General features: G+C 30.8%; 1 protein-coding gene across 7 annotated transcripts in view; it reads left to right on the forward strand.

Moving 5' to 3' along the window:
- pns (DENN domain containing pinstripe) overlaps positions 1 to 25,773 on the forward strand; it is a 116,768-nt gene that overhangs the window by 34,408 nt on the left and 56,587 nt on the right. For 4 of the 7 annotated variants that reach the window (XR_015040440.1, XM_035358893.2, XM_085814043.1 and 1 more), the window contains exons 11-18: positions 5,355 to 5,472; positions 6,548 to 6,707; positions 6,789 to 6,879; positions 11,353 to 11,388; positions 14,448 to 14,573; positions 18,214 to 18,366; positions 19,469 to 19,565; positions 21,920 to 21,955. Coding sequence is in view for 6 of the 7 variants with exons in the window: in XM_035358893.2 (XP_035214784.1) it covers positions 5,355 to 5,472; positions 6,548 to 6,707; positions 6,789 to 6,879; positions 11,353 to 11,388; positions 14,448 to 14,573; positions 18,214 to 18,366; positions 19,469 to 19,565; positions 21,920 to 21,955 (817 nt within the window). In the remaining variant the exon portion in view is untranslated. The remainder of the gene's footprint in view (positions 1 to 5,354; positions 5,473 to 6,547; positions 6,708 to 6,788; positions 6,880 to 11,352; positions 11,389 to 14,447; positions 14,574 to 18,213; positions 18,367 to 19,468; positions 19,566 to 21,919; positions 21,956 to 25,773) is intronic. The other 3 variants (XM_085814045.1, XM_085814047.1, XM_085814044.1) reach the window with 2 other exon arrangements.

The raw sequence follows: 25,773 nt of genomic DNA on the forward strand, positions 1-25,773 counted from the left end.
CATGCAGGATCTCAATGCCCTCTTATGATTAATGCTCGAGAGGAGAGACATATTGTGAGGTAATCTCTGCAAAACCACACAACCTCATGGTGGACCATTAGTCAGGAATTGGGCATGTTTGCAGCACGCCCAGTATCCGCTTGTAGGGTGCATCAATGTTTGCAGCAGCGGGGACTGTCAGGACGGCAGCCATTACTTCGTCTTCCCTTGACAATGCAGCATAAAGAGAGATGGCGACTCTGGTGCCTCGAACAGCAAAGCTAGATGCAGGAGTGGCATAATGTGATCTTTTCAGATTCATTCATTCTGATGCCCGCATACCTGTCTGAAGACCTCAAGGAGACCGCACATCGCCTGCTTGCATTCGATATCTGCATAGGGACCTTGCACCTGATGTGATGGTTTGGGTAGCCATTGGGTACATGATATGCACATCTCTAGTTAGGATCGACGGTAATTTGAATGCAGATCGGTACGTTTCTGACATCTTATGTCTAGTGGTTGTGCCCTATCTTCGAGGCCTGCGAAACATCATCTTTCAACAAGATAATGCAAGATCGCATGTTGCATGTCATGTTCTGACCTTCCTCGATACACAGGGTATTCGATTGCTGCTGTGGCCGGCACGGTCTCCAGATCCGTCACCCGCTGAAAACATCTGGTCATGGATTGCTGAAGACTGGCCTGCAACCCCTCTCCAGCTACAGTCAATGATATGTGGTATAGACTTGAAGTAGCATGGAATAAGTTACCTGTTTGTATCATCTAAGCTCAGTTCAACTCCATGCCTAACCAGGTAAGGGCCGTTTTAGTTGCCAGGGCTGGCAGATGTTTCTACTAATTTCACACCCTTGTAAACCCGCAGACTGCTTACAAATTTGATCATTTTGTCTTCATGCCATACTGTATATCCACAATAATTATCTTTTTTGTATTTGTTTTCCTTCATGGTGTTGCAATTTTAATAGCCAGCTGTGTACGTGCATGTTTCAAAAATTTACATTTGAGATTTCATATTTCTGGTAGATAAGCCACTCTGCCATATATGTTGCACACATGATAATTGACTGAAAAGAAAATAATTCATTTATTGAGTAATTTCTATCCATATTGATGTAATAACATTGTATAATATTTACAACATAACTATAAACAGTAATAATGTATGAATAAACAAGAAGATAAACTTCTTACCTTCTATTTGTCAAAAGCAAACTCTGCTGATTTTTAATAGAAATTATTTTTGTGGTTTCTGTATTTATCATTATAAATTACCATATTATGAAAAGAAATACATAAATTAGATGATAAGACAGTAGTTAAAGTGAACTACATTTATTTATACAAAACATTCAAAGTCCAACTTATCTGCGTCAAATAAATAATCTTAATAAATGACCATTCATCACCTTTCATCACTCTTTCAGCATCATTATCCTCATTTTCATTTTCTCTTATGATGATTTCTGATTTAATGAAAACTGCTGCAATCATATCAGGTCGGACTGATTGCCATGCTTTATTGACCTCTAAAGCGACCTGCTTATATGAAGCTTTTGTCATCCATCTAGAATTTGTGAAGGAGTGGAGTCTGCTTTACATCCATTGCTCGCGTTACTTTCACAGCTCGTGCTTGAAAATTCTATTGATGGTGAGATCCAGGGGCTGTAGAATTTTCAGAAGTGCACCCTTTTTTCCCCCTCCCCTTCAGATTTTATTGTATCCTCTAAATGGGATCACATTGAATCCAAAATAATGAGTCTCCAAGGTTGGAAAAAAGCTTATTTCCTTTTCAATAAATTTCTCTCAGCCAAACCAACACTTTTTTGTGCATCTATCCTTTTTTCTAGCTGTAAATAATGGCTAGCTCAGAAAAGTTTCCTTTTGTAATTGTTTTTCTTTTGAAAATTATCAAAGTGATTAACTTATCTCCAATGACAGCATAACCTGAAACATAAGTAAAAGAAGTATTTTCAATCCCAGTTGTTAACACAATAGTTTTTCGCCTGTTGAATGTACATTTCTGCTTGGGGGGCAGTCAAAATTAGCTAGCACTTCATCCACATAATTCTTTGCCCTTTATGCAAATTTTGTAATTTAAATTTTTTAGATGTGTGCTGCCAAAAAGTTATCTTTTTTTTTCTTTTTTTCCCCCCCCCCAAAGCAGTCCACAGGAAGCTTCTATCCAATCGTGGTTTTTGTCTTGTTGAATAATATCTTTTGTTTCATAAACCTGAAATACCAATTGGGTCCTCCGACAAAGTTTTTAATGCCCATTTGTTGAGCAATTACTTTTGCTTGTAGGCAGATTCTAACTGTTGACACTAATAATCCCTTTTCTCTTTACTCTGTTGTCGATTTCTCTAAATTGTCTTCCAAACAAGACAGGCTAGAATACCTGACCGACAAGATATTTTATTCTTAGACATGTTCTGTAATTCTTGTTCAGTTTTTCCACCTCTGATTGCGTCTCTCATCAACTTGAAATTCTCAAGCCATAGCCACATATCTAATCTCTGCCATTTTCTTCATTGCCAAAATTTTAAGAGCAGCTGTACAGCTTTCCTTGAGAGTAGGAGCCATTTTGATGATGATAATTTTTAAAATTCAACAAGCATGAATGATGATGTAAGCACAAACTAAGTAAGCACTAAACAGATCACAAAATAGTGACACGTGTAAGAGTGAATACAAAACATGGCAAAATAAAAGTTCCTCTGACTGTTAAAAACAAAGATGGTCATTGGAAAATATAGACAAAAACATGGGGTTCAGCAGGAAGTAATACATTATGGTGTCTTGAAACCTTGCACATTTTGCCATAGCTAAGCATGTTTCATGCAAGTCTGAAATTGTTGCAATGCCTTATAACAACCTGAGCACTCGTACCAGGCTAAAGTGTCACATTTAATCCTGTGTTAACTGTTTTGCTTGTGCATAACACAGGATCTAAACTAGTGAGGTTCTAATGACAGAGAAAAAGTAAAATTCCTTTAGATAACTCTGCAGGCCTAAATTTTCAACTTTTAAATATGTAGAAGCTGCAGCTTATCAATCCAAAATTACAGTAGTCTGAAATATTAGCTTAACTTATTTATATCTTCCCCCTCTCAAAAAAGTATAATATCAAATTTGCCATAAATGCAAAATGTATCTCTTATTTTATGCTAGATTTTTTCCTTAATTATATGGGTATTAAAATTTTAAATTCTGAAAATTAGTATAAATTCCTGAAAAAAGTTTAAAATAAAAAGTTACTTTTGAGGTTAATTTTTTTTTTAATTTGATCTTTTGATGTTAAACATAAGATTTTGAAATTTTTTCATAGTCAGGACAATGTCAAAGCATTTTTATATAGCTGTCCAAGAATTTATATTCGAGGATAGTATAAAATGCAACTCTAATTAAAATTCTAAATATGGAGTTTAATGAATTAATTAAAGTAAACAGAGTTTATTTTATTTTCGAAGTCTAATACAATAGTCTGTCATTAGGGTTAAAATATTTTCTGTTCCTTTCTTGCAAAGAATATTAAACAGAAAATTGAAACCAACCTGGCTTACACCAGTTTGAATTCAAATCATGTAATTAATTAAAAATCGAACAGACTTTCTTAAGTTATATTAAAATATTTTGCTTCATAGCTTTGATTTTTTTTTTATATGTGTTTTGTGTAATATCCTTAGTTTCCTTGCCATTTTCGGTTATTTTAAAAAGATCCAGCTTTACTTATGAATGAATCTCCCTTTAATTTTTGTTTTAAAAAAAAATTACATGTAATGTTTACCTCCCCCTTCTTTTATTTTATTTTTGCTACACACATGTGTGTCAGATGCTAAGAAGGAGAAATAAATTGTAGTTAAAATATAGCTATTAGTATAATTTCTATATTATGCATTGATTAATATAAATTGCCTGCTGATTTGGCATTGTATTTGGCCAGTATAACTGAATAACATTCAGATTATTTTTGCATCAATAATCCACAGTGGTCAGTTTCTGATTTATATGCATTACTAATGCCATTACCAAAAACGGGTACTTATGTATTATCCCATTGACTGTTGGCGAAATTTTGGCAGCCTTTGCCAATTATCAGTCATTTCTGCGAAATTCTAAAGGACATAGTCATCCATATTTGGCCGGTCAAGGGGAGAATACGCAAGTACCCAAAAATGTAATGTGTAGTCATATGTAAATGTTAATGAGCTATCAATTGAAAATGTTTGGAATATTAATTGAAAAATTAGTTTTTCCAAATTAATTGTGACTGTAAAACTATACAATATTTATATAATTTTTAATAAAAAGAGTGTTTATGAAGTAAATATGTGTATTAATTGCTTATAGTATTATCATTATTTCACAAATAGTTATAGGTACTTACGTATTAACGCAACCAGGCCAAAATTCGCATAAATTGCCAAATTTGGCGACCCTACTTACGGCAACCCTACGTGTTATACGTAGTTTTGTAAAAAGAATTTATTTGTAAAAAGAAAAATAACACTGGGCGTGTACTACCACAGCAATGGGTTTTCTGCGGAATTTGCCGAGAAAAGAAAGAGACTTTTTTGGTTACTGTACCTAACAGAAGCGCCGTTACCCTCATGGAAAAAATTATTAAATAAATATTAATGAAGGAAGCATCATTTATTCGGATTGCTGGAAAGGATACAATACAAGTGAGTTCGAAAATGCTGGATTTCTGCATGTAACTGTTAATCACAAATATAACTTTGTGGATCCCAACACGAGCGTTCACACACAACATGTAGAGCGCATGTGGGGCTCAGCCAAATAGCGCAACAAAAAACAGAGAAGAATAGCTCGTCATCATCTTGACTCATACCTTATCGAATTTATATGGCGCCAAGCTCAAGCTGTTAATGGCGAAGACGGTTTTCAATCAGTGCTAAAAGCAATAGCCAAAAGATTTCCACCAAAAAAATAATTCTGCAACTTATTCAAATTCGAAACCAGAAGCGTTTAATTGCTATTTTATATTTTGAAACAAAATAATATAAAAAACTGTATTAAAAATTATCTGTAATTAATAAATGTACATTTTCTTTCTATTCATACTTTTTTACTCAAACTTACAAATCGCGCCAAAGTGGTTGCGAGAATACGCAAGTACCTAGTTATACTTAATAAATGCATTTTGGAATGCTTTGTTGTATCATAAAAGAAAATATGTTTTGAGGCATTTAATTACATGTGTGAGTGTACATACATCCTTATATTCTTATGTAAGGATTAATCAATGTTCAGAATTTATTATATGAATATGGTGTGAAACATTCATATAAAAAATGAAAATATATGTAACATTTAATTATTCATTTTTATAGATATTTGATACTCGAATTCGATTATTGAATGGAGAACACTGTGGTGATGGCACTGTTAGAGTTCCAACATATGAAAGGAGTCCTACATATGAGAGGTGTACCACATATCAAGAAACAGGTATTATAAATGAAATTTCTCTTTTAATTAAAAATTATAAGTAATAGGATAACTATTGATGAAAATAACTGCCTTTTTTTCAACTTTCAGTTATTCAGAAATTCAATAAAGAAAGATAAAAGAAGACACTTTTTATTTTTAAGTGCAAGAAATGCATCATGTTTTAAAATACTTACATTACTTTCTTATTTTACTGTCTGCATTCTTTATTTCCTTAGAAAAAGTACTGAGCTTTTGGGTACAGTGTAATTGCATTTATCTTACTGCTAATAGTTTCATATCAAAAGAATTACCTGTGTTCAAAATGTTTGTGAAATATTAATGTCATGTAATTGAAGATTCAGATAATTGAATTTAGGTGTTAGAGAGCATAAGCATGTTTACAAAAGTCATGCCATGACCATTTTACTTTCCAGATTTCTTATTCTCTGATGCCATTGTTCTCTCTTATTAAGATATATCTACTAATTCAGAAGTCAAACAACAAAAATCAACATTAATTTTCAAAATTTTCACAGAACTAGTTTCGATGGTTTTACCGAACCACCATCCTCAGCTGCAAAACCACAGCAGCTGAGGATGGTGAATCGAAACTAGTTCTGTGAAAATTTTGAAAATTAACGCTGATTTTTGTTGTTTGACTTCTGAATTAGTACTTATTCGGCGTGTTATTGTGTCTTAAGATATATCTAGTCAGAAACATTAAATGTTTTTTATAGAATTACATTATATACTTTTTCAACTATATAAAAGATATATAGCTTTCTCATATTAGTCTGTATACTCATCTAAAAACCTAAAAAATCTCATCTAGTAACGTATAAATCTCTTCCACCTGAGCCATTTCTGCTGGTAATCTCTACTGATAAACCATATTAAACTTTAAAAGAGTCCCCCCCACCTGACCATTAAAATCTTAACTTTTTTTTTTTTTTTAACATTTAAAATAGAACTGATGTACAAGCATTTTCTGCAAACTTTTTAATCATAGGAGTATTATAAATTTCATTTATCATATATAAATATCGTTTTTTTAATTACTTATCTGAAAAGTTATAATATGTATTTTTACCAGAAACTCATATTGAAAAACGAATCAATAATATTGACATCATTGCACCTCCTCCTAAGGCCCTTGATGTGGCTTCTGAGTACTCCAGCCGGAAAAGGCATACTCCAGGAACTTTTCCTTTATTAGATGGGGACCTTTTAAATGAAGAACCTATTGTGAATAGGTAAGTTGAAGAAACTGAGCATTTTTAAAATGTAATAAACTTTTGGCAACAGATCAAGCATGTCTTAAATCTGCTTATTAGATCAAGGAGAAGAACAAGTGCACAATGGAAGCGAAGGGATCGTCGAAACCAACATGCAGAACATCTACAAATAAATTCTGGCCAGAGAGAGGTAAGAAATTCTGTTAAACTTTTATGTATATTAGTATTTGTTAATGTACTTGACCATTATCATGAAGTAATAATTTGTTCTGTGCTTTATTCGATGCTTAAATTGCACCAGAGCCCAGCTCCGATGCTTCTGAATTTATTAGATAAACTGTGATTTTTATCGGAACACACTAAAGTCTTAAATAAGAGGGCACTGGAACTTCTTTTATGTAACTGAACCACAGTTTCAGCTAAAAATTTCTTTTGTCTCAAAAATTTTATTTTGATATAAGTAAGCCCTAAAAATTACTGAATGCATGCCTCTCCTTTGGAAATAAACCTTGGATGGAGTTCAAGATTTTTAAGGAAAAAAAAATGCCCCCACCCATATGCCACAGGTTTATTCCCTAGGAAGTGCACTGAATTTATGACAGGAAGTAAATTTTTGACTCCTAAAAATTCTGGAAGTGATCACTGTGGTTGTCTGTGTTGCGGGTGAGCAACTTCTGTCTAAAGAATATACTTTTTAGAATGATATAACCAAATAAAGGGGATGAAAATTGTCACTTGTACGGAACTTTATATTTGCTGTCAGCTAATTCTCAGGTTTTATGAAATTTTTCCTCCTGTCACATTTTGCTTGACATCTAGAATTACATGGGCAGAGGATTGGGTTAAAAGGTGTACTTTTCTCTCTTAGTTTTCATACCATATTATTCTCCATTAAAATTTCCTTCATACTGTACTGCTGTTTCTAGTAATCTCTCTATTTTTGTTAATGGCATTTTATCCATTTTATCTTTTTTTAAATATGTTTGGAAGAGTATGTTTTTAAGTATGTTTGAAATTCGGAAAAGAATGGTTTTTGCTTTTATCATTTTTGAAATGGTATGTTGTACTGTATATTCAGACTTTAAATTCAGTCCGAAATTGGCTTCGTTTTTTTTTTAAGTTTTTGAATGAAATTCTAATTCCAGCTAGATCCCAAAATAAAATGATATCCATTATTTTATTTTATTATTTAACACAATTATCTTTGGTTTAATTTATTAAAATTTTATTTTTCTTAAAAATTAGATAAAACATCTCCCTTCCCCCCTTTTTGCGTGTGTTTAAAATACAGAAAATGCTGTTTTTTATCTGTTTCTCTATTTCTCCATTACCTCTGTAACTCAGAGGCTATTTCCTCCCTTTTATATGTATGTATTTATGGTAGCAGTGGTAGAGAATTTATTTACCATGTGACTACACAATGATTTTAAACTGTTGAGTTTGCTGATCAAAACATCATAAAATTGGCATAAAATGTTAAATAAAAAATTTGGCCTTCGAGGTGCACATGTTCGTGTGGAGGACTACATGCATTCAAAATTTGGTGTCTGTAAGTGTCATTGTTTTCCTATAATGCATAGAACATACATATAGATTCTTCATTATTTAATAATAATGAGTATTATCCTCAGAAAAGTAGCTGTTGCCATTCTTCGTGTATTTACTAAAGAATATCTGTAACAAATTCCTTTTCACATTTTTGATACTATTTGAAACAGGAATAGCCAGGAAAATTTATCTGCATAATTTTTTTTCAAGAGATGATTTTTTTAGTTTGCTTTACAATTATCTCTGACTTGTTGTGTGATAGGAATTCAAATAAAAGTTACACTTAATATTTTTAGTTAGATTCCCCATAAGCATTCTGTGTACCCATGCCATTATTTTTTTCCTGAGCTGTATTGTACTCTTTACCAAGAAACCAAAAATTTTAATTCCATGCCCACACTGTACTTGTACCATTTAAACATACTTTATAACTTTTTAGATTCTGAGTAAAATTTATTTCGTAATTCATTTTTCCAGCATCATAATTATTTTTATTGCAAAATAAGTTTTTTTGTAGAGCTGTATTCCACAGCCAGCCATTTACTGCACAATCACTGTGCTAATTATATATATATATATATATATATATATATATATGTTATACATACACACAGTGCAAAGTCTGAAATCCCTCTGTCCAATATTCAGAATGATCAAATATCAATTTTAGTGAAAATAATATATTTGTGTTTTCCTTTTTCACGTATAAAGAAAGAGTGCATATTTTTAATTTAAAATTGTAATTTTTAAACTAATGTCTATATTAATGTACTTAATTTCATGTTTTGATGAGTAATTTGTAAATTTTATGTTTTAAATCATAATGTATTTCCCTCTACTTTTATTTTAGGTTGTAGCATATAAATATGTAATACATTAACAAATGCTTTAAAAAATGTGCAGTATATATTCAAATTATGCACATCATTCAACACACCTTTGGACTACCAACTGAGAAAAAAAATAAAGTATAGAAAATCATAAAATGGATAACATTGATTCAAAATACCTGCTTCCTCTCAATAAAGGTATGCTGTAAAAGTGATTTTTCTCCAGACTAACTGACACTCCTGCATGCCATAGTCAAATACCTGCTGGGTAGGAAAGTGGCACTGTGGCCATCGACAATATGATTGATTGATATAATATTGATGTTGGCCAAGGTCACATTTTTTACCCTTGAGTGGTTGTGGGGAAGTGAGCATCTTCTGTCTCACCTAACTGTAAAGGAACCCTCAATGTTGCCATATCTACATGTTATCATATTAAAGTGATGATATAAAATCTGGAAATATCAGAAGTCTGCAACTGCTGATGATTTTGGATCTCTGACTTTATACTACGAGTAGCACTGTTTTGAACACTTGCTAAACACTGACAATTTTGCAATATCTAATTTTTATTAGGGAAATTTCAATCAATCTTCTGGTTAATGTTTGCCATTTCTTATTGTTTCAACATGTGATCCTTAATACATAGTTTCAGGCATTTTAAACAGTTAAATAAGTGCAAGGCTAATATTTTTTTGTGACTTTATAGTTACATCGCAATGTAGTTCTCTGTATGTATTTCTGTCAAGTAAGCTGTCTGCTTGAGCATTTTCATAATTTTCTCCATGTGTAACACAAGTGTTAGTTAGGTGTGTTTTTTAACTATATATAGCTTATTTTTTTTTTTTACTTCCTTGTAAAGGGAATATTGCAATCGCAAAAAAAAATCCAGGTATCAGATTTCAACGGATATATCCATTTTGACCATTCTTAAGTCCATTTTGACTATTTTTTTGCATAACATCTACATGATTGGGCATAATAAAGGATTCTTTATTTCAAAACATGGCAAAATGGGTTCACATTGAACTCCTAATGGATTTTTCATGACATCGGTGCGTAGGTATGTATCTTACATAACTCGAAAAATGATTAGCCATAAAACATTGAAATTCTGCACATGGAACTACTATAACATCTATATGTGCATCTCCTTTTTTTTTACTGCAATCAACAGTACTAAAGGTATATATTCCCACCCTCTTTACCCGCCTTAAAAGTCCTTACCCAGCTTTTACGTTCACAGTCATCTGTTGTAGTTATATCACTACTTTGGAAGAAAACCGGCATAATTCTGATTGCAAAATTCCGATTGTTGACTTATGTCATAATCAAAACAAAAATGTGGTATATTTTTATGTGAAAAGGTGTCCTTAATGTTATTAGTTATGCTCTTCATAATCAATTAAACTTTAGTTAAATCTTCCTGGTAGTTTTTTTCTAAACTAGTGGTTTTCAAATTGTGCTGCTTTTCTTCCAAAGTAGCAATATGCTTCGTATTGCAAAAGTGTTTTAACTGATGAAAATGTTCATGTTTCAGGAATGTCAAATTTAAAAAAATAATAATAATTTTGCTTAAATTACAAAACGTAACTTTTAATGCAGTTTCCTGATTTCTGTATTTATATTTGGAAAAGTTTTATCCTTGTTATGAAAAAATAAAAATACAGGAAGTTGACTCCCATACAACAAAAATTTACCAGGATATTTAATTTCAAAATTTGTAATTTTTTATGTCATTTTCAATTTGCTGCGAGGAATTGTTTAATTAAGTTAGAATAGTTTTAAAAAAAACGTTTAAATGAAGTGCAGCAAAAAATGTGCATAATTTAAAAGTTCATGCAAGAAAGTCATGTCCACATCAGTGTTGCCCCCCTATATATTTAGTTTTTAAATGTTTAGTTCAAAATGTTTTCATATAAGTTTGAGTCTGTTTTAATTTAATATATGTGTTCTGTATTGCAATCATTTTATGTCATTTCTGAAAACTCCTAACCATTTTTTAATATACCTTATTAATATTTAATAGGTAAATGTTTACTAAAATGCAAGGTTATGGGAATGTGCATTCTTATTAATTTAATTTACAAGCATGCTTTAAAAGGTGTTTGTCTCTTTCGTGTATCTTTTTGTGCTACTTTATTTTTTTTTTTTTTAAATAATTTTTCTGAGCTGTTAAAAAATAATGCCTTTAGTATTGTAACTTAACTGCATGTATAAATGTCTATGGTCTGTGGTACTTTTGTCGCATGATATAACTTTAACAATTATGTTTCATCTGTTAGTTTCACCTTGCTGAAAAACATGCCAGTCTATGGAAAGTGAGTACTACCTGCTGCATGTTTTCCCTTAGCTGTTTGTGGTTTTCTCTAACTAGTTTGTGATGAACTTAGCTTTTTTTCCTTTTATGTCAGGCTTTTAATATATGAAAGCTAGTATTTAAAAATTATCCAACAGAAGATTAAAAATTTGCATAGCCTCTCAGATATCAGCAATGAAATTCGCATATAGTAAAACAACAAAATAATTCTAAGTTCCAAACAAAAATTCAGAGATGCATAGCAAATGATGTCATAGAAGAGGTTTTAGAAGGTATTTTACTCTCCTGTTTCATTGGGGAGGGGGAATAAAAATGCAGTGAGATAAAAAGATTAAAATAAAACAATGTATCATAGAATTACCTGAATGGTTTTGATGATTGTTAGTGACTCTTGGACATTATTGGTGACATGTTTCCTCAACTATCTTCCATATTCTCTTTATTATCACCATTATAACTATTATCAAATAAGTAGCTGTTATCAAAAGTCACAAAACTTGGACTTCTTAATTGAAGATTAACATGTGCTCTTTCAGTCAGGCAAGACTGCAGTCATTTGAATTTTTTATTTTAACAAAACTAAAACTAGTACTTTTTTATTATGTGGTGTTAGTATGGCTGTTTCTGTATAAATCCATGATTTTTCTGAGGGTAATATTGAAGGAATACATTTGAATACAAAAATTATGTAATTCTTCATGAAATAATGACTTTGTATAATTTTAGGGAATAAGGGGAGAAAGAAGAACTTTCCAAAGTTTTAAAAGGGAGTTTTGAAAAATATTTTTAAAAAAATTATCTGCTTTTTATTTTAATTTACTTCTTATATGAAGTTGAAATATACTCTGTATAAAAATAGTTTTAAATAATTCTCCATATTTATCAAATTCACATTTTCTATGAAAATGCCAACTAAAAACTATAGACAGTTTTAAATTTGTTGTTGTTCTTTTTTTAAAAAATACACTGATTTTTTATTTATGACCTGAAATTCTTACAAATTTAACCCAGACTGTGCAGATTGTTGGTCTTCTATTATGTATGTATAGTTTCTAAATACTGGCTCCAATTTCATTAAGTAAAATATTTAATGTTTCAGATTTTATTTTAGTATATATTGCTATATTTTTATTTGGTATTAGCTATATTTGCATATTTTTCTTAATTGCAAAAATTATGTGCCAAATCTAATCAAATTTCCCCAAAATCCAATTAAAAATAATTGAATATTTGATGAGGAAATGTCCCATTTTCAAATTTTGCTTATATATGTTGTCCCAGAAGAAAAAAGAAAATTCAAGATAAATTATGTTTATCTTGAATTTAATTTAAGTTTAATTTAAGCAATGCATTCTACAATTCTACAATATATTTCTACAATTCAAAATATAAAACAATCAATTGAAATTTTTTAGATATTAATCTTAAAATATATGATCATAGGCAAAAGTGCCTGTCCCTTGCAAGTTTCATGGTATTCAGCCTCTTTGTTTTGTAACCTACTTTATTTTTTTAAATAAAGAAGATTAATTATTTTAAATATGAACTATTAGGGTGTTATATTCATAATAAAAATTAATTACTGAAGTTTTTTTTTTTTTTTTTTTTTTTTTTTTTTTTTTTTTAACAAATCACTAGAAAAATAATTTGTGATCCACTTCATTTCAAGTCCGTTGTCTTGAGATAATTTTACCCAAAATTAGTTTGTAAATCTGTTTAAAAGGGGCATTATGTATTCAGTGACACAGATAAACTAGTCAAGCTAAGTTTGACTACTCTGAATATGTGCTGCCCCCCTTTAGACAGATTTACAAACTATTTGGGGGTAAAAGAATATCAAGGTAACAGACTCAATAGTGGAAGACAAATTATTTTTATTGATTTGCTAAATTTTTATCTAAAAATTTTCAATTCTTTTTTTTTTTTTTTTTTTTTTTCAAATTTTAAGTTGTAGAAATATATTTATAGTCATTTTATGCAATGCATTGCCCAAATTAAACTTTAAATATTAATTTATCTTGCATTTTCTTTCTTTTATTCTGGGACAGCATATATAAGCAAAATTTGAAAATGGGCCAAATGCATCTTAATTAGTATTTAATGTAGTATCGTAAATATGACGCAGTTTAAGAATATTAATTAAATTGATAGTACTGTAATTCTGGCAACTGTAATGAATAATATATTATTGTGTTAGATTTAGATTATAAAGATCAAAACTTCAAATTAAAAATTTTTGAGTATATGTATTATATTGAAAAGAGTGATGGTTTTGAAAAATTTAATAGCTGCATTTATTTCTAAAATTGAAAGGAATAATCATGTATAAATCAAAATTTTTGTAACATATGGTAAACTATCTAAATTTCAACAAATTGAAAATGGATATTGTAATAATTATTGTATGGTGTATTGTTTTAAGAATGATTTTTTGAGAAGTGCTTTATTTAAAGCAAATGAGGATTTTTTGAGATCTCAAAAAATCATTCTTTTTATTTAGAAACAAGTATAATAGAACTGCAGCTATCTGAATTAACTTACACCGTAAACCATTTGCATAACTGAAAAATCTAGGTAACTGGATTTTATCCAGCAGGTGAAATACCTACATACTTTTTTCTGCCATGCAAATAAAGGAATTGTGCTTTGTCATTTTCCTTTTTTTTTTTTTTTTTCTTATATATATCACAATAATTGATAATAGTTGTAATAATAATCAGTTTAAAAAAACTTGATTAAGAAGAAAGCATTGATATTTTTGTATATGTTAATGAAAGGATAAAGTATCTGAGATAAAAAATATTTTTTAGTTATGTTAATTGCATTAGTAGCTATAATGGAAAATTCATGTAATAATTTGAGTTCTTAAATCTGAAGTTTGAAAATTAAAACTTTTGTTTTTAAGTTTTAATGTAGTTTTTAATATTGAAAATGAGAATTTCCCCCCCCCCTCGAGAGCATATTTTCAAGTAGCTAGTTTGTAGCATTTTCAAAACTTATTTTCATTATTTTTATTCTTTTAACATGTATCTGATTCAGTATTGTTTTAAAAAATTACAGAAATACATTCAAGAAGCCAGAACAAAAACTATGCGCAATCAAAAGCATTTTGATGTTTCTCCAGCATCTATTTCCCAAACATACTGGAAGTTTGTGGTTGCTTTGCTGAAGGAATGTAAGATGAGGGTAAATATAAATTAGAATATTCATATATATGATGTTTAAAGGTTGATGCATACTTTGAGATTGTCAGTTGTTAGATGCCTTTCACTGTTAACAGTGCAGCTATCTAAATTTTTTGCATTATATGTCCAGCCTAGTTTCAGATTCCTTTTCATTCTGTTAGCGGGACGTTTGCATTTTCTCCATCCTCCTCTCTGTCGTAATTATTAAAAGTTTCCCCACTTAAGAGGTAATGACTTCCCTATAACACTTATATTCTTTCTTTGGACACTGTTGCAGAACATTTTCAGTCAGTGCGACATGCTAATGCCAGTGCAATTCCATAGCAAATGTCCATACAGTGTTTCTAAATTTCTGATTTATAATGCTGAAAAATGTCATGTTTTGATGTAACATTTAACATAAATGATACATGTTTAATTGAGGGCAAACATGTTTTAATATAATATTTTTAGAGATCTTCAGAGTACTTTTGGAATACATTCTTTGAAATACCCTTACGTTTCACTATGATTTTATTTTTCTAGCATTTTGAACACAGTTGCTAGCCTTTAATTCATACTATCTTATAAAACAGATGTAGCTTGATGTGAGATCATGTGAATTTGGCAACCAGAAGGAGTTCTCTTTTTGTAAGAAATTAAGAAACCAATAGCAGTTTGTTGTCATGACCAATATCAGGTATTATCACACCAGGCCATCCAAAAGTGAGACTAAAGACTTTTTTAATTGTATCTTCAATATAAAAAAATACCTGACCTATGCTACAATTGTTTTAGCCCAAAAGAGTGTTACCTCAGTAGGGCTGTTAGTCTCTAAATGGGATTTAGTGTTGAATCACTGTAAAAGGCTGAATCACTTTTCAAATTGTTGCGACCAAATATTATCGCCCTATATTATTTTAAAGGAAGTTAAGTAAAGGAGAATGTACATGAATGTAGGTATATTTCTCTCATTGTGAAAATGATGGTACCTATAGAGCTATCAAATTTTGAAAAACGTAATCCATAATTTTGAATAACGAACATGGGCATCTAGAAGCCCGAATTTGAATTTTAAATTTGTTTTTTTATCTGTTCCACATTTTGTGAAACTTTAAGAATTTTTTTTATTAGCAAACTCAGTGATTTCAAGGCAATCAATGGCAATGCTATACAGGAAAAAAAACATTTTTATCTCCAGTATGCGAGACTGCCTATCGGAAATTCTAAAGATATGCTTTTTTTAAATATTTTGTGATATTGCTGTTGAATTTAATTTCACGTGGTTTAAGTGCAACAAATATAATTTTTAATAAATAAAGGTAACACACAATACATTAAAAAAAACTACTTTGGTTTTCCGCCACCCCCCACACAACTTCAGTATGCTTTAGGAGTAAAAATTGTGGGTATTATTAGCACAATAAGGCTGTTTTCACATTTAAAAAGATTTGAAAAAATAATTCTTTGTGTCAGTTTTTCTACTTTATCACATGATCTAAAATAACTAGGCACTGCAGATGATTAGGGTTCTCATATTATTAAAACAAGTACTTCACAACGAACATGGAGGTAAATTTTTTATGCTGAATAGTTTTTGATGGTTGAAAGGTGAAGAATGCCGTTCTTTTACACAAGGGAAAAAGAATTGTACATCTAAGTGAAACTGGTAAAAAATTGTTGCAAACAGTTTGTTGATCTAAATAGGAAGATGTGTGGTAATGCTTTGCCATAATATTTTAATAGATCAACTTTATCTGTACAGATTGTTATGAGTTATATTCATCACCCATAGTGTAAAAAATGTTTGAAAGGAGGGTATTTGACTTAATTTAAAACAATGTTAACTTAAAACAATAACATTTAGTAGTTTATTTTTTACTGGGAAAAATATTTTGTTCTGCAATATTTTGTTTGCATCATGTGAGATCAAATGGTAATGATAATAAATAATGTATTTCCAGTGTTTGTGTGTATAATTGGCTGGGAAATTAACATTTTAAGCAATTTTATCTGAATGATAATATCAACTGTGACTGAAACCATCACATTAAGCTGCAATTATGATTATTTTTTGTAATTAAATATAATTATTTTCTCAAATTTATATGGCCTTTGTAGTAATAATAATGAAATTACTGGCAGCAGAATTGTAACTTATTTTTATAAAATCACTTGTTTTCTGTGACTGGGAAACTTCTTTAAATATGTACTTCTTGTTTTTTCATGTTAAAGTTTTTTTGGGGGGGGAAGAATGGCATTATACGAGGGCTATCCAGAAAGTAGATTACGTTTTGGAATAAAAAAATAAACAAAGTATAGGAAACAAATTTTATTATATACAGATGAAAGCCACACTCAAATACTACTTTTCTACATAGTCACCATACAAATTAAGGCATTTATCGTAGTGATGTACGAGCTTGGAAATTCCTTCGTCGAAAAATTCGGCCGCCTGCGCCTTCAACCACTTCGTTACCTCTTCTTGCCTTCCATCTTGCACAAAACTTGTGGTAACCAAGCTTTTCGCTGATGATTTTGTGCAACAAACTTCGCGAAATTTGTGGAAAACTCAAAGAAAGTTCCGTTATTGTGAAATTTCGATTTTCACGGACTTTAGCATCGACTTTTTCGAGAAGTTCGGCGGTCACTATGCTGGGTCTCCCACTTCGATCTTCGTCGTGAACATTGGTTCGGCCATTTTGAAATCTTATGACCCACTGACGCACTCCACCTTCAGTGATAATGTTGTCCCCATACACTTCACGAAGCTGCCGATAGATTTCTATCGGTTTACAGTTTTTTGCAGTCAGAAACCTTATTACTGAGCGCACCTCGCAGCTTGCGGGATTTTCAATTAACGCAGACATTTCAAACCGTCACAGTATCTGAACGGAGCACAGCACGAACCTCTCACTAGCACGGCTAGATGCAGACTGAGCTGCGCAACGCTCTGACCCCAAGATGGCCGCGCTAGCCCCGCCCCTAGCGGACACAGACGGAAACGTAATCTACTTCCTGGATGGCCCTCGTATTAAAAAAAGTACTTTTCTTTAATAATGCAAATGGTAAGTTTTAAAGTTTTCTTTTTGTTATTAAGGTAATGTCTGAAAAGTAAGGTTATGTTTTCAGTTATGTTTGTTCATAAGCTATTACTAATTTTCTGTAACTACTTGAGAAGTAATAATGGGATGTGACATTGCCACCCTACTGTTTTCATAAACACAAACTACTTTCTTTCAGTAGGTGACCCAGTGTACAGTAAATATAAAAGGGTAATTTAATTATATAATTAGTGAGAATGATTTAAACAAAAGCATGAAAAGTTAATTCAAGAGAACATCAGTATCTGGTTTTCTATAATGAGGAGCTTTTCCAGTCTCATGATGTGAGAACTCATCAGCACTTGTAAAATAGCTAAGTTAATACATATTTTTAAACTGAATTTAAAGAGAAATTTTTTTCTTTGTTTTAAACAAATATCAAGTAGCATTAATTAAAATTACATGTAAAAATTGGTAATTGATATTTTGTTGCAGTTATCAGTTGAATAATTGTAAAAATTTATTATCAGGTTTACAAATGAATTCACATAGTTGTAACTAATATTTAAATGTTATACTTTAATTAATTTTCTCTTACTTTATTTATTTTTTACACAGACTAAGCGCATGCTTGTTGAAAAAATGGGTCAAGAAGCTGTAGAATTAGGTCACAATGAGATCAGCATAACTGGTGTTGAAGAAAATACACTAATTGCTGGATTATGTGATTTACTAGAAAGAGTTTGGGCTCATGGCCTTCAATCTAAACAGGTAATTCTTTCTGTAGAAATAAAAGTAAATGTAGAAGTTCACTATTTTTCTGATTATCTGCACACTCATGAAAAGTCACAAATTAAGTGCTGACTTTAATAAGCAATGATGAATTCATTGGTGACTAATTTTTTGCCATACTATTGTACAAAGGCAGGATCCATTTGGTGCAGTAAAATGCTGCTTTCAATAAATGAGTGGTCAATCAATTAAATTTGAAAATCAAGATAATAACACACACAACTTTTTGAGAAATTCATTTGAGACTTCTTTTTTTGCACTGTTATTCTTCCTTTGTAGCAGTCTGCTTTTACTAAAAAAATATGAGAATTGGACAAACTGCACACAACTTCAGCATTGTACACCGGTTAGCAGCAATAAATAGACAGTTGTTCTTCACATGTGGCTATCTTCAAATCAATTTCCGATCTGAATTCTAGCGCTTTACTTGCCATTTTCCCCTTTTCATTTCCTGAAATTGTGTCATTTAAGATATACATCTTCACAGAATGTGAATTTGTGCATTCTTTATTGTTTTGCAAACTGCCATATTTTTGCAGAAATACTCACTATACATTTTCTTTTTCATCAACCAGCAAACTCCACATTCCCGTTATGATTCATTATGAAAAAAGCAAATAAACTCGATGCAAAAATAAATACTTAGCGGAAAATTTGTGTTAAATTTCAAAAGTATAAATAAACAGACGTTTTCCACTTTATATGTGGGTTGTCAAATAAATGCTTTTTTCTGACATCATGGGTTGCCTATTTTGGTGACACACTGTATTGCCATATGAATACTTTTTGCAGCTTTTTAATGGGAGATCTGATAATCAGAAAGTGCCTGAAATCCTTTAAGAATAAAGTGCTGTTTTAATTTTGAACCAAAATTTTTTAATACAAATAATGTGAATGACTGTCTAAAATAAATGTGGTACATATAAAATTTTGAGAAAATTCTGAAGATATTTATATTTTTTAATGTGTTCTATTAGTATCTTTTAGCTTTTTATGTGGTGCTTGAGAACAAACAGATAGTGTTTTCAAGTTTGCTGATGTTCTTAGTATATTATAACAAACTGGGGTAAATTTTTACTAGGGTAAATCGGCTTTATGGTCTCATCTGGTGAGTTATCTAGAAGTTGAAGAATGTAAATCATCGGGTAAACCCATTGATCCTAATTTTTTAACTCCAGGTAAGTTATACTAAACATATTCAAGATAGACTTCTTTTATATATTTTAATATTTGAATATCTGTTTATCATTCTAATAGTTGCAGTGTAGTAGGAATCTTTAAATTTATTATCAAATTTTTCTAGTTTAGCAATTGTTAAATATAAATGGTTTTCTAAGAGCACATACAAACTTATTAAAAAACTGTTTTTTTTCAAACAGATTATATCATAATTATTATCTTTCTGCAGCTTAAAAGGTATGCTTTTTGTATGTATATAGGGCAGTCATTATACAGCTTAAAACCCAGGAGCTGCATGCAGCCTATTGTAAAAAAATATTTGTGGCATGTTTTAAATTTTCTGATAAACCTTGCTTGGGTCCTATTTACGTAATATTAACATGATAATTTTAACGAATTCAGTTTAATAACAAATTGTGCAGAAACAATGCAATCCACACAAATACAGTATTGTTGCAAAATACACTGCCAAAAGGGGCCAAAAAGGACAGGGTTGCCAGATTTGGCATGAAATCCCCCATTTGGTGAAAAAATTGGCAAAATGCCGTAGATGGAACGAGGACATTCTGGAATTAATTCTTAGCAGTTTCCTCGAGAATGTTCTTGAAGGTATGTGAAAAGCTATATATACCCTGCCTGTACGTGGAATAGAGAGTATGCTGAGTTCAGTAGTACTGTCTTGAGTTTAGAGATTAGCTGGATAGCGATCGACCGAGTCATAGCTGTACTTAATGCTTTGCGATGAACACCGTTATAGCCTGCTAGCCTGAAGGCTGTGTTGCTGATTGTTTCAGCATGTTTGTCATTATTTTTCAATGACTGTAATATGTCTTTGGAACTGTCCTGACAGAACTGATTACTGACATATAACTTGTGTTTCGATTCTTGATCAAGTGTTGTCATCAATCACATCAAACCCGTAGAATGCAACAGTATGGCTTTGCTTCATAAGCACAGCCAATACCTTCCTAACTTTGTTGCAATGACATTGTAAATTACAAAAATGGATGTATTCAATTTAGTGTGTCATACCTACTTTTGTAGGTATTCCAGTCTGATATTTTCCATTGTCACTTAAGTTGTTTAGAACTAGACCATATGTAAGAAATAAATAATTGAAGAAGAATGTACTTTATTTAGTTGAATGGAGAGGAGAATTGAGATTATTCAAGTCACAGAAGAAATGTGTATTATTTGTGTCAGAAGAATGGAATTTAAGTGCCCTTTTAAAAACAGCAACACTTTAAAAATGGCATAGAAATAAGCTTTGATATATCTTGGTTAATTACAGTATTATCATGACAATTTACTGATGTTGATAGGTAAAAAATTAGAATGTGATTATGTCTAAAAATCTTTAATGTATTAACTAAATTAGAACTATAAATATGGAAACACAATAATATATACTATAAATATGGAATACATATTGCTGTCACTTCATGTCACATAAAGATTAAAATTGTTGCATATAGTCAATGTATTTGCTTATTATTCATTAACTGTTGGTGAATCAATAGCTAGAATTTTTTTAATTTTAAATTGTAGTACCCACTGAAAGCATGAAATTATATGCGACCCTTTAGGCATTCTGGTTTGTGTATAATCCTGGTATAGAACAACTTGTAATTTTGGAATTTATGGAAAGTCATTTCTATAAAAACTTTGAGTCTATATTCCTGTAATATCAAGTAAATATTTAGAAATGATTAGAATTGATGATTTTGTCATGTGCTTAAAATCAGTATTAGAAAGGCTGATTTCTGCATTTGCATATTGTATGTTTTGGCTAGTGGCAGTGTGATAGCATAATCATCTTCATATCATTTCTTTGTAGTGGTTTTATTTTCTCTTTGAAGTATTTATAGCTGCATTGAAATCTTGATTGAAGTGTGTGTAGCAAAAATTTATAAGCTCAGCGGAAAGGAAAATTTGTTGCTGTAGATACAAGAATACTGATGATGGTAATGAAAACCAACATGAATTCTGATAAGAAATGTGCATAAATTTCTAGATCTTCTTCAATTGACTATTTATAAGATATTAATTTTAATTTAGAAATATACATAGTAAATAAATTAATAGAATGAAGTGTAAAAACAAAACAAAAAAGAGGTTATTTTGTAATTCATCTTGATTAGCTTAATAATTCATTTTAATATACATAACTGCTTTATCTCTATTTTTATTCCTATTTTGATTATTATGATAAGAAATTAAACTGTAGTATGCTTGTTTAATTCCTCTGAATTTCATATTAAAATCTAAACTACTACTTCTATATACTAATCTTTGCAAATTTTCACTGTATCTTTCCTAACTGTTCTGCTACTTTTATTCTTATTTCCTATAGCATTGGCTTGGTGTGTTCTAAGGAAAAGGATTGATTGTAGGTGAAATAACATTTTGCCTCTACTTTAACACTAGTAATTTGCATGTGTATCCATGTATTTCCTATTGCAGACTATGGCATTTTTAGGGATGGGACAAATCCTAAATTTTCTGGTATTTGAATGCAAAAAGGTTCTGAAAGCTTAGAAATCTTAAATATCTTGAATCCTTTATGTAAAAATAAGAAGAAACTTTTTTAATAATAAAATTATTTCATTATAATAAAATTTGAAATTTGTTTCTAATCTGCAGTTTAAAAAGTACTATATTTATTGAAAAGGTACAAATGAATTTTGGTTAAGACTGCACAAAATTAAATTGTTGAATTTTGAAATTAATTTTATCAATATAATTTTGCAAAAAAAAGTATTTGAATAACATTTAAAATATAATATTATAATTATTTTAAGCAAAAGTAATTGTAGAGGGCAAAGAATTATTTCAGTTAATACAATTCAATTCTAAACATTAAATGCTAAGTCTGTTTAAAAACTATGGGTATGGCACTCAGGAATGCGACAAGATGAAGTGGATGTTGCAAATTCTTTAAAATTACTGCAGTATTTTTTAATAAACTGTGCTATTGTGTGTTATATAGTTAAAAATAAATAAACTTACCTTTTCCAGAGTTCTGAGTTAAATTTAAAAAAATTTTAGGTGAGAATTCAAAATATTTAAGTGATGGAGTAAGTGTGAAGATTAAAATTTTCAAATCTTGAATATTTTTCACGGTTTGTGGCATTCAATGTCCCATCCCTAATATTTTTTTATTAATAATAGAAATTGAAAGGAAATTACTTAATCTGTACAACCATTTACAAAACTTGCGTACTGTTTGTCACCTTTCTTCTTGGCACTCAGTCTTAAAATTAAGTGTCAAAAAATGTTAATTACAAAATTACGTTTTTTTTTTAAATAAAAATAGTTTTGCATAACATTGGGTTAAATGTACTTTAAATCAAAGAGCTGCAATTCTGTGTTTAATACTTTAAAATTATTAAACTTGCCATGTTTTTAAATTATTGAAGGGCAATTTTGATGCATAAAAATTTTTTCATAATTTCTGAAGAGTTAAAATTTTATAGTTAATGTTTTTTGATACTTAACACTCAGCATATCATGGGGAAAAAAATACTTGCTAGGTTTAAATTGTTGGTTTTCATTCCTAAAATTGTCCATATACTGCTTTTTAAAATTCTTCTGGAAATATTAATTGGTTAGTATTTCAGAGTTCAGAGCTTCAGTTCTAATGAACAGCATGTCTTAACATTTGAAAATATCAAGTCAAAAGTTAATTGCTGATTATTTTTAATATTATATGGTACAATGTAGATCTAATTAGATTGTTATCTGTTTAACTTTTATCAGATAATAAACTTTTATTTTAGAAAATACTTTATAAAAATTTCAGTAATTTTAGAAATTTTTGCATGAAAATATAGTACCATTTTTTAATCCCCTTTGAGTAGCATTGTTATCTGTGCTGTCTGAAAAGTCCTCCTGCTTTATGCTTTGTGATCTAATAATGCAGTTAAAAGTAAACTTTATTTTTGGTTTTCATAATTTTTGATGTTTTAATTGTTATATTTTCATGTTTATAAAACACTTATGCTGTATTCTCACAAAGTAAAAAAAAAAAAAAAAAAAATTATAAGTATGAATATTTGCTCATTTACACAGAGAATTCATACATTTTTATAGAACCATTTCGAATATTTCAATGACAAATGGCTAAAAATTACAATATTAAATCTTTCATTTCATTTTCTAACTAAAGGAGAAAAAAGTATTTAATAAATAATTGTATGGCATGCAGTTAGGTTGAGTTTTTTCTGCTGAGTAGCATGGGCATTAAAATTTATTAGTATACAGAGTGATTCTAAATTGCTTTTACACATTAAGAGGGGTGATAGTACCCATTCAAATGAGCAATAATTACCATAGAACATAGGGTCGCAATCCACTCTGAAAGGCAGAAAAGAGAGAGTGCATTGAGGAAGAACAAGGAGAGTAACTCTTAAGGCTGTCGAGAATTAACTGTTTGCAAATTTGCACTGAAAAGAAGCAGCATTTTGCTCTTAATCGGTGCCAGAAGAAAGCCAATTAGAGCAAATGGTGTCGGTGAAAATGGCACAACATCGTCGCTTCAAGTATTACCTTGATAACATCATCCGAAACGTTTTGTAAATTTTATGGTGGAGTACACAACATATGAGGAATTGGCAGATATTCTCCTCACATATGATGAAGCATGAAGATTGTATGAACAGCAGTTACAACTCCTTGGATTCCAAGTCATCCAACCTTTTCCGGTGTTGATCGAAGACTGTGCGAAAGCAGTTCTTTTGCCATCTCAAAAAGCATTGCAGGACGTTCGCAAGTGCATGAGCACCAGAAATGGAAGAACGACTTTTGATTAGATTTGAAGCAGCTCCTTCCACAAGTATGCAAGCAGGGCATACAAAATGGGTATTTCTTAGCCAGTGGTGTGGCATATTGTATCCCTACCACGTGCACAAAGTGCAGCCTTTGGGCACAGATGATTATCCCTGCCAGGCAGACTTTGTGTAGTGGATGTTTGGAATGAGGAATAACGATCCACAATTTCCTGCATTAATATTATTTAGTGATGAGGCAACATTCAGCAGAGAAGGCATTTTCAATGTACACAATTAATACATTTGGTCTGCTAGCAATCCCCACTGCATTACCCTTCATAAGCGCCAGCAGAAAATTTTCGTGAACGCCTGGGCAGGTATCCTAGATGATTGGTTACCTGGTAGGCCGTTACATCATGCTAGACCGTTTGACTGCCGCAATATACCATATCTTCTTGGAACAAGTGCCTCCAGTTTATTGCAGGCTTTTCTGCTCCCCATCCAGAGAGACGTGTTTTATGCAAATGGAGTCACAGCGCATTTTTCTGTCATGGTCTGTAAATTTTTGAATGCGATGTATCCTGCACAAAGGATTGGACAGGGTGGACCTGTGGCTTGGCCTTCTCGCTCACTGGACCTCAGCCCACTAGTCTTTTTCTTCTGAGGGCACATGAAATCTTTAGTATACAAGAGACAGCTGAAGATCTCGAGGGAAGAATCATTGTTGCCACGGACAAAATTAACACAACACCAGGAATCTTCGAGAGAATGCGTCTGTTGTTCCTTTGCCAATGTCAACTGTGCAATGACACACGTGGTCTGCATTTTGAGCACTTACTGCGAGTTTTTCACTAAACAATAAATCTCATTGTGCAACTTCTGGTCTCGTTCATTCGCTTTTCCGACACTGTTGTAAGTTCAGGTTGGAATTCTAATATTCACCATTTCTGCCTCTCAGAGTAGATTGTGACCCTATGTTCTATGGTGATTATTGCTCGTCTGGATGGGTATTATCACCCCCATTAATTTGTAAAAACAATTTAGAATCACTCTGTATAATTCATGTTTCTTTTTGGCATGCAAACAAGTGTATTGAAGTTCCTTAATGCCTTTTTAATTTTGCACTTTCTTATTCTTACAATGTAAACTTGCATAATTATATTCGCTCTGTGTATTATACACTTTGATATTTTACCATTCTCTTTCCCTATAAAATAATTATTATATTCGAAAGTTTAAAAAGAAATAAGAAAAATACTTAATTTTTTTTTTTTTTTTTATTTTATTTTATTTAATGTGTTTTAATTTAATATTAAAAATTTTTGTGGCCGAAATTTTCGTTATTTGTAATGTTGTTTCATTATGTAAATTTTCGTTATTTTGATTTTTGCCCTTTTATTCTTGCATTTGCTTTTGATTCTTACTCTTAACAGCTACT

The sequence above is a fragment of the Stegodyphus dumicola genome, chromosome 3, assembly GCF_044657685.1.
Source record: "Stegodyphus dumicola isolate Sdum_Otavi_A_Nest chromosome 3, ASM4465768v1".
Classification (NCBI taxonomy): Eukaryota; Metazoa; Arthropoda; class Arachnida; order Araneae; family Eresidae; genus Stegodyphus; species Stegodyphus dumicola.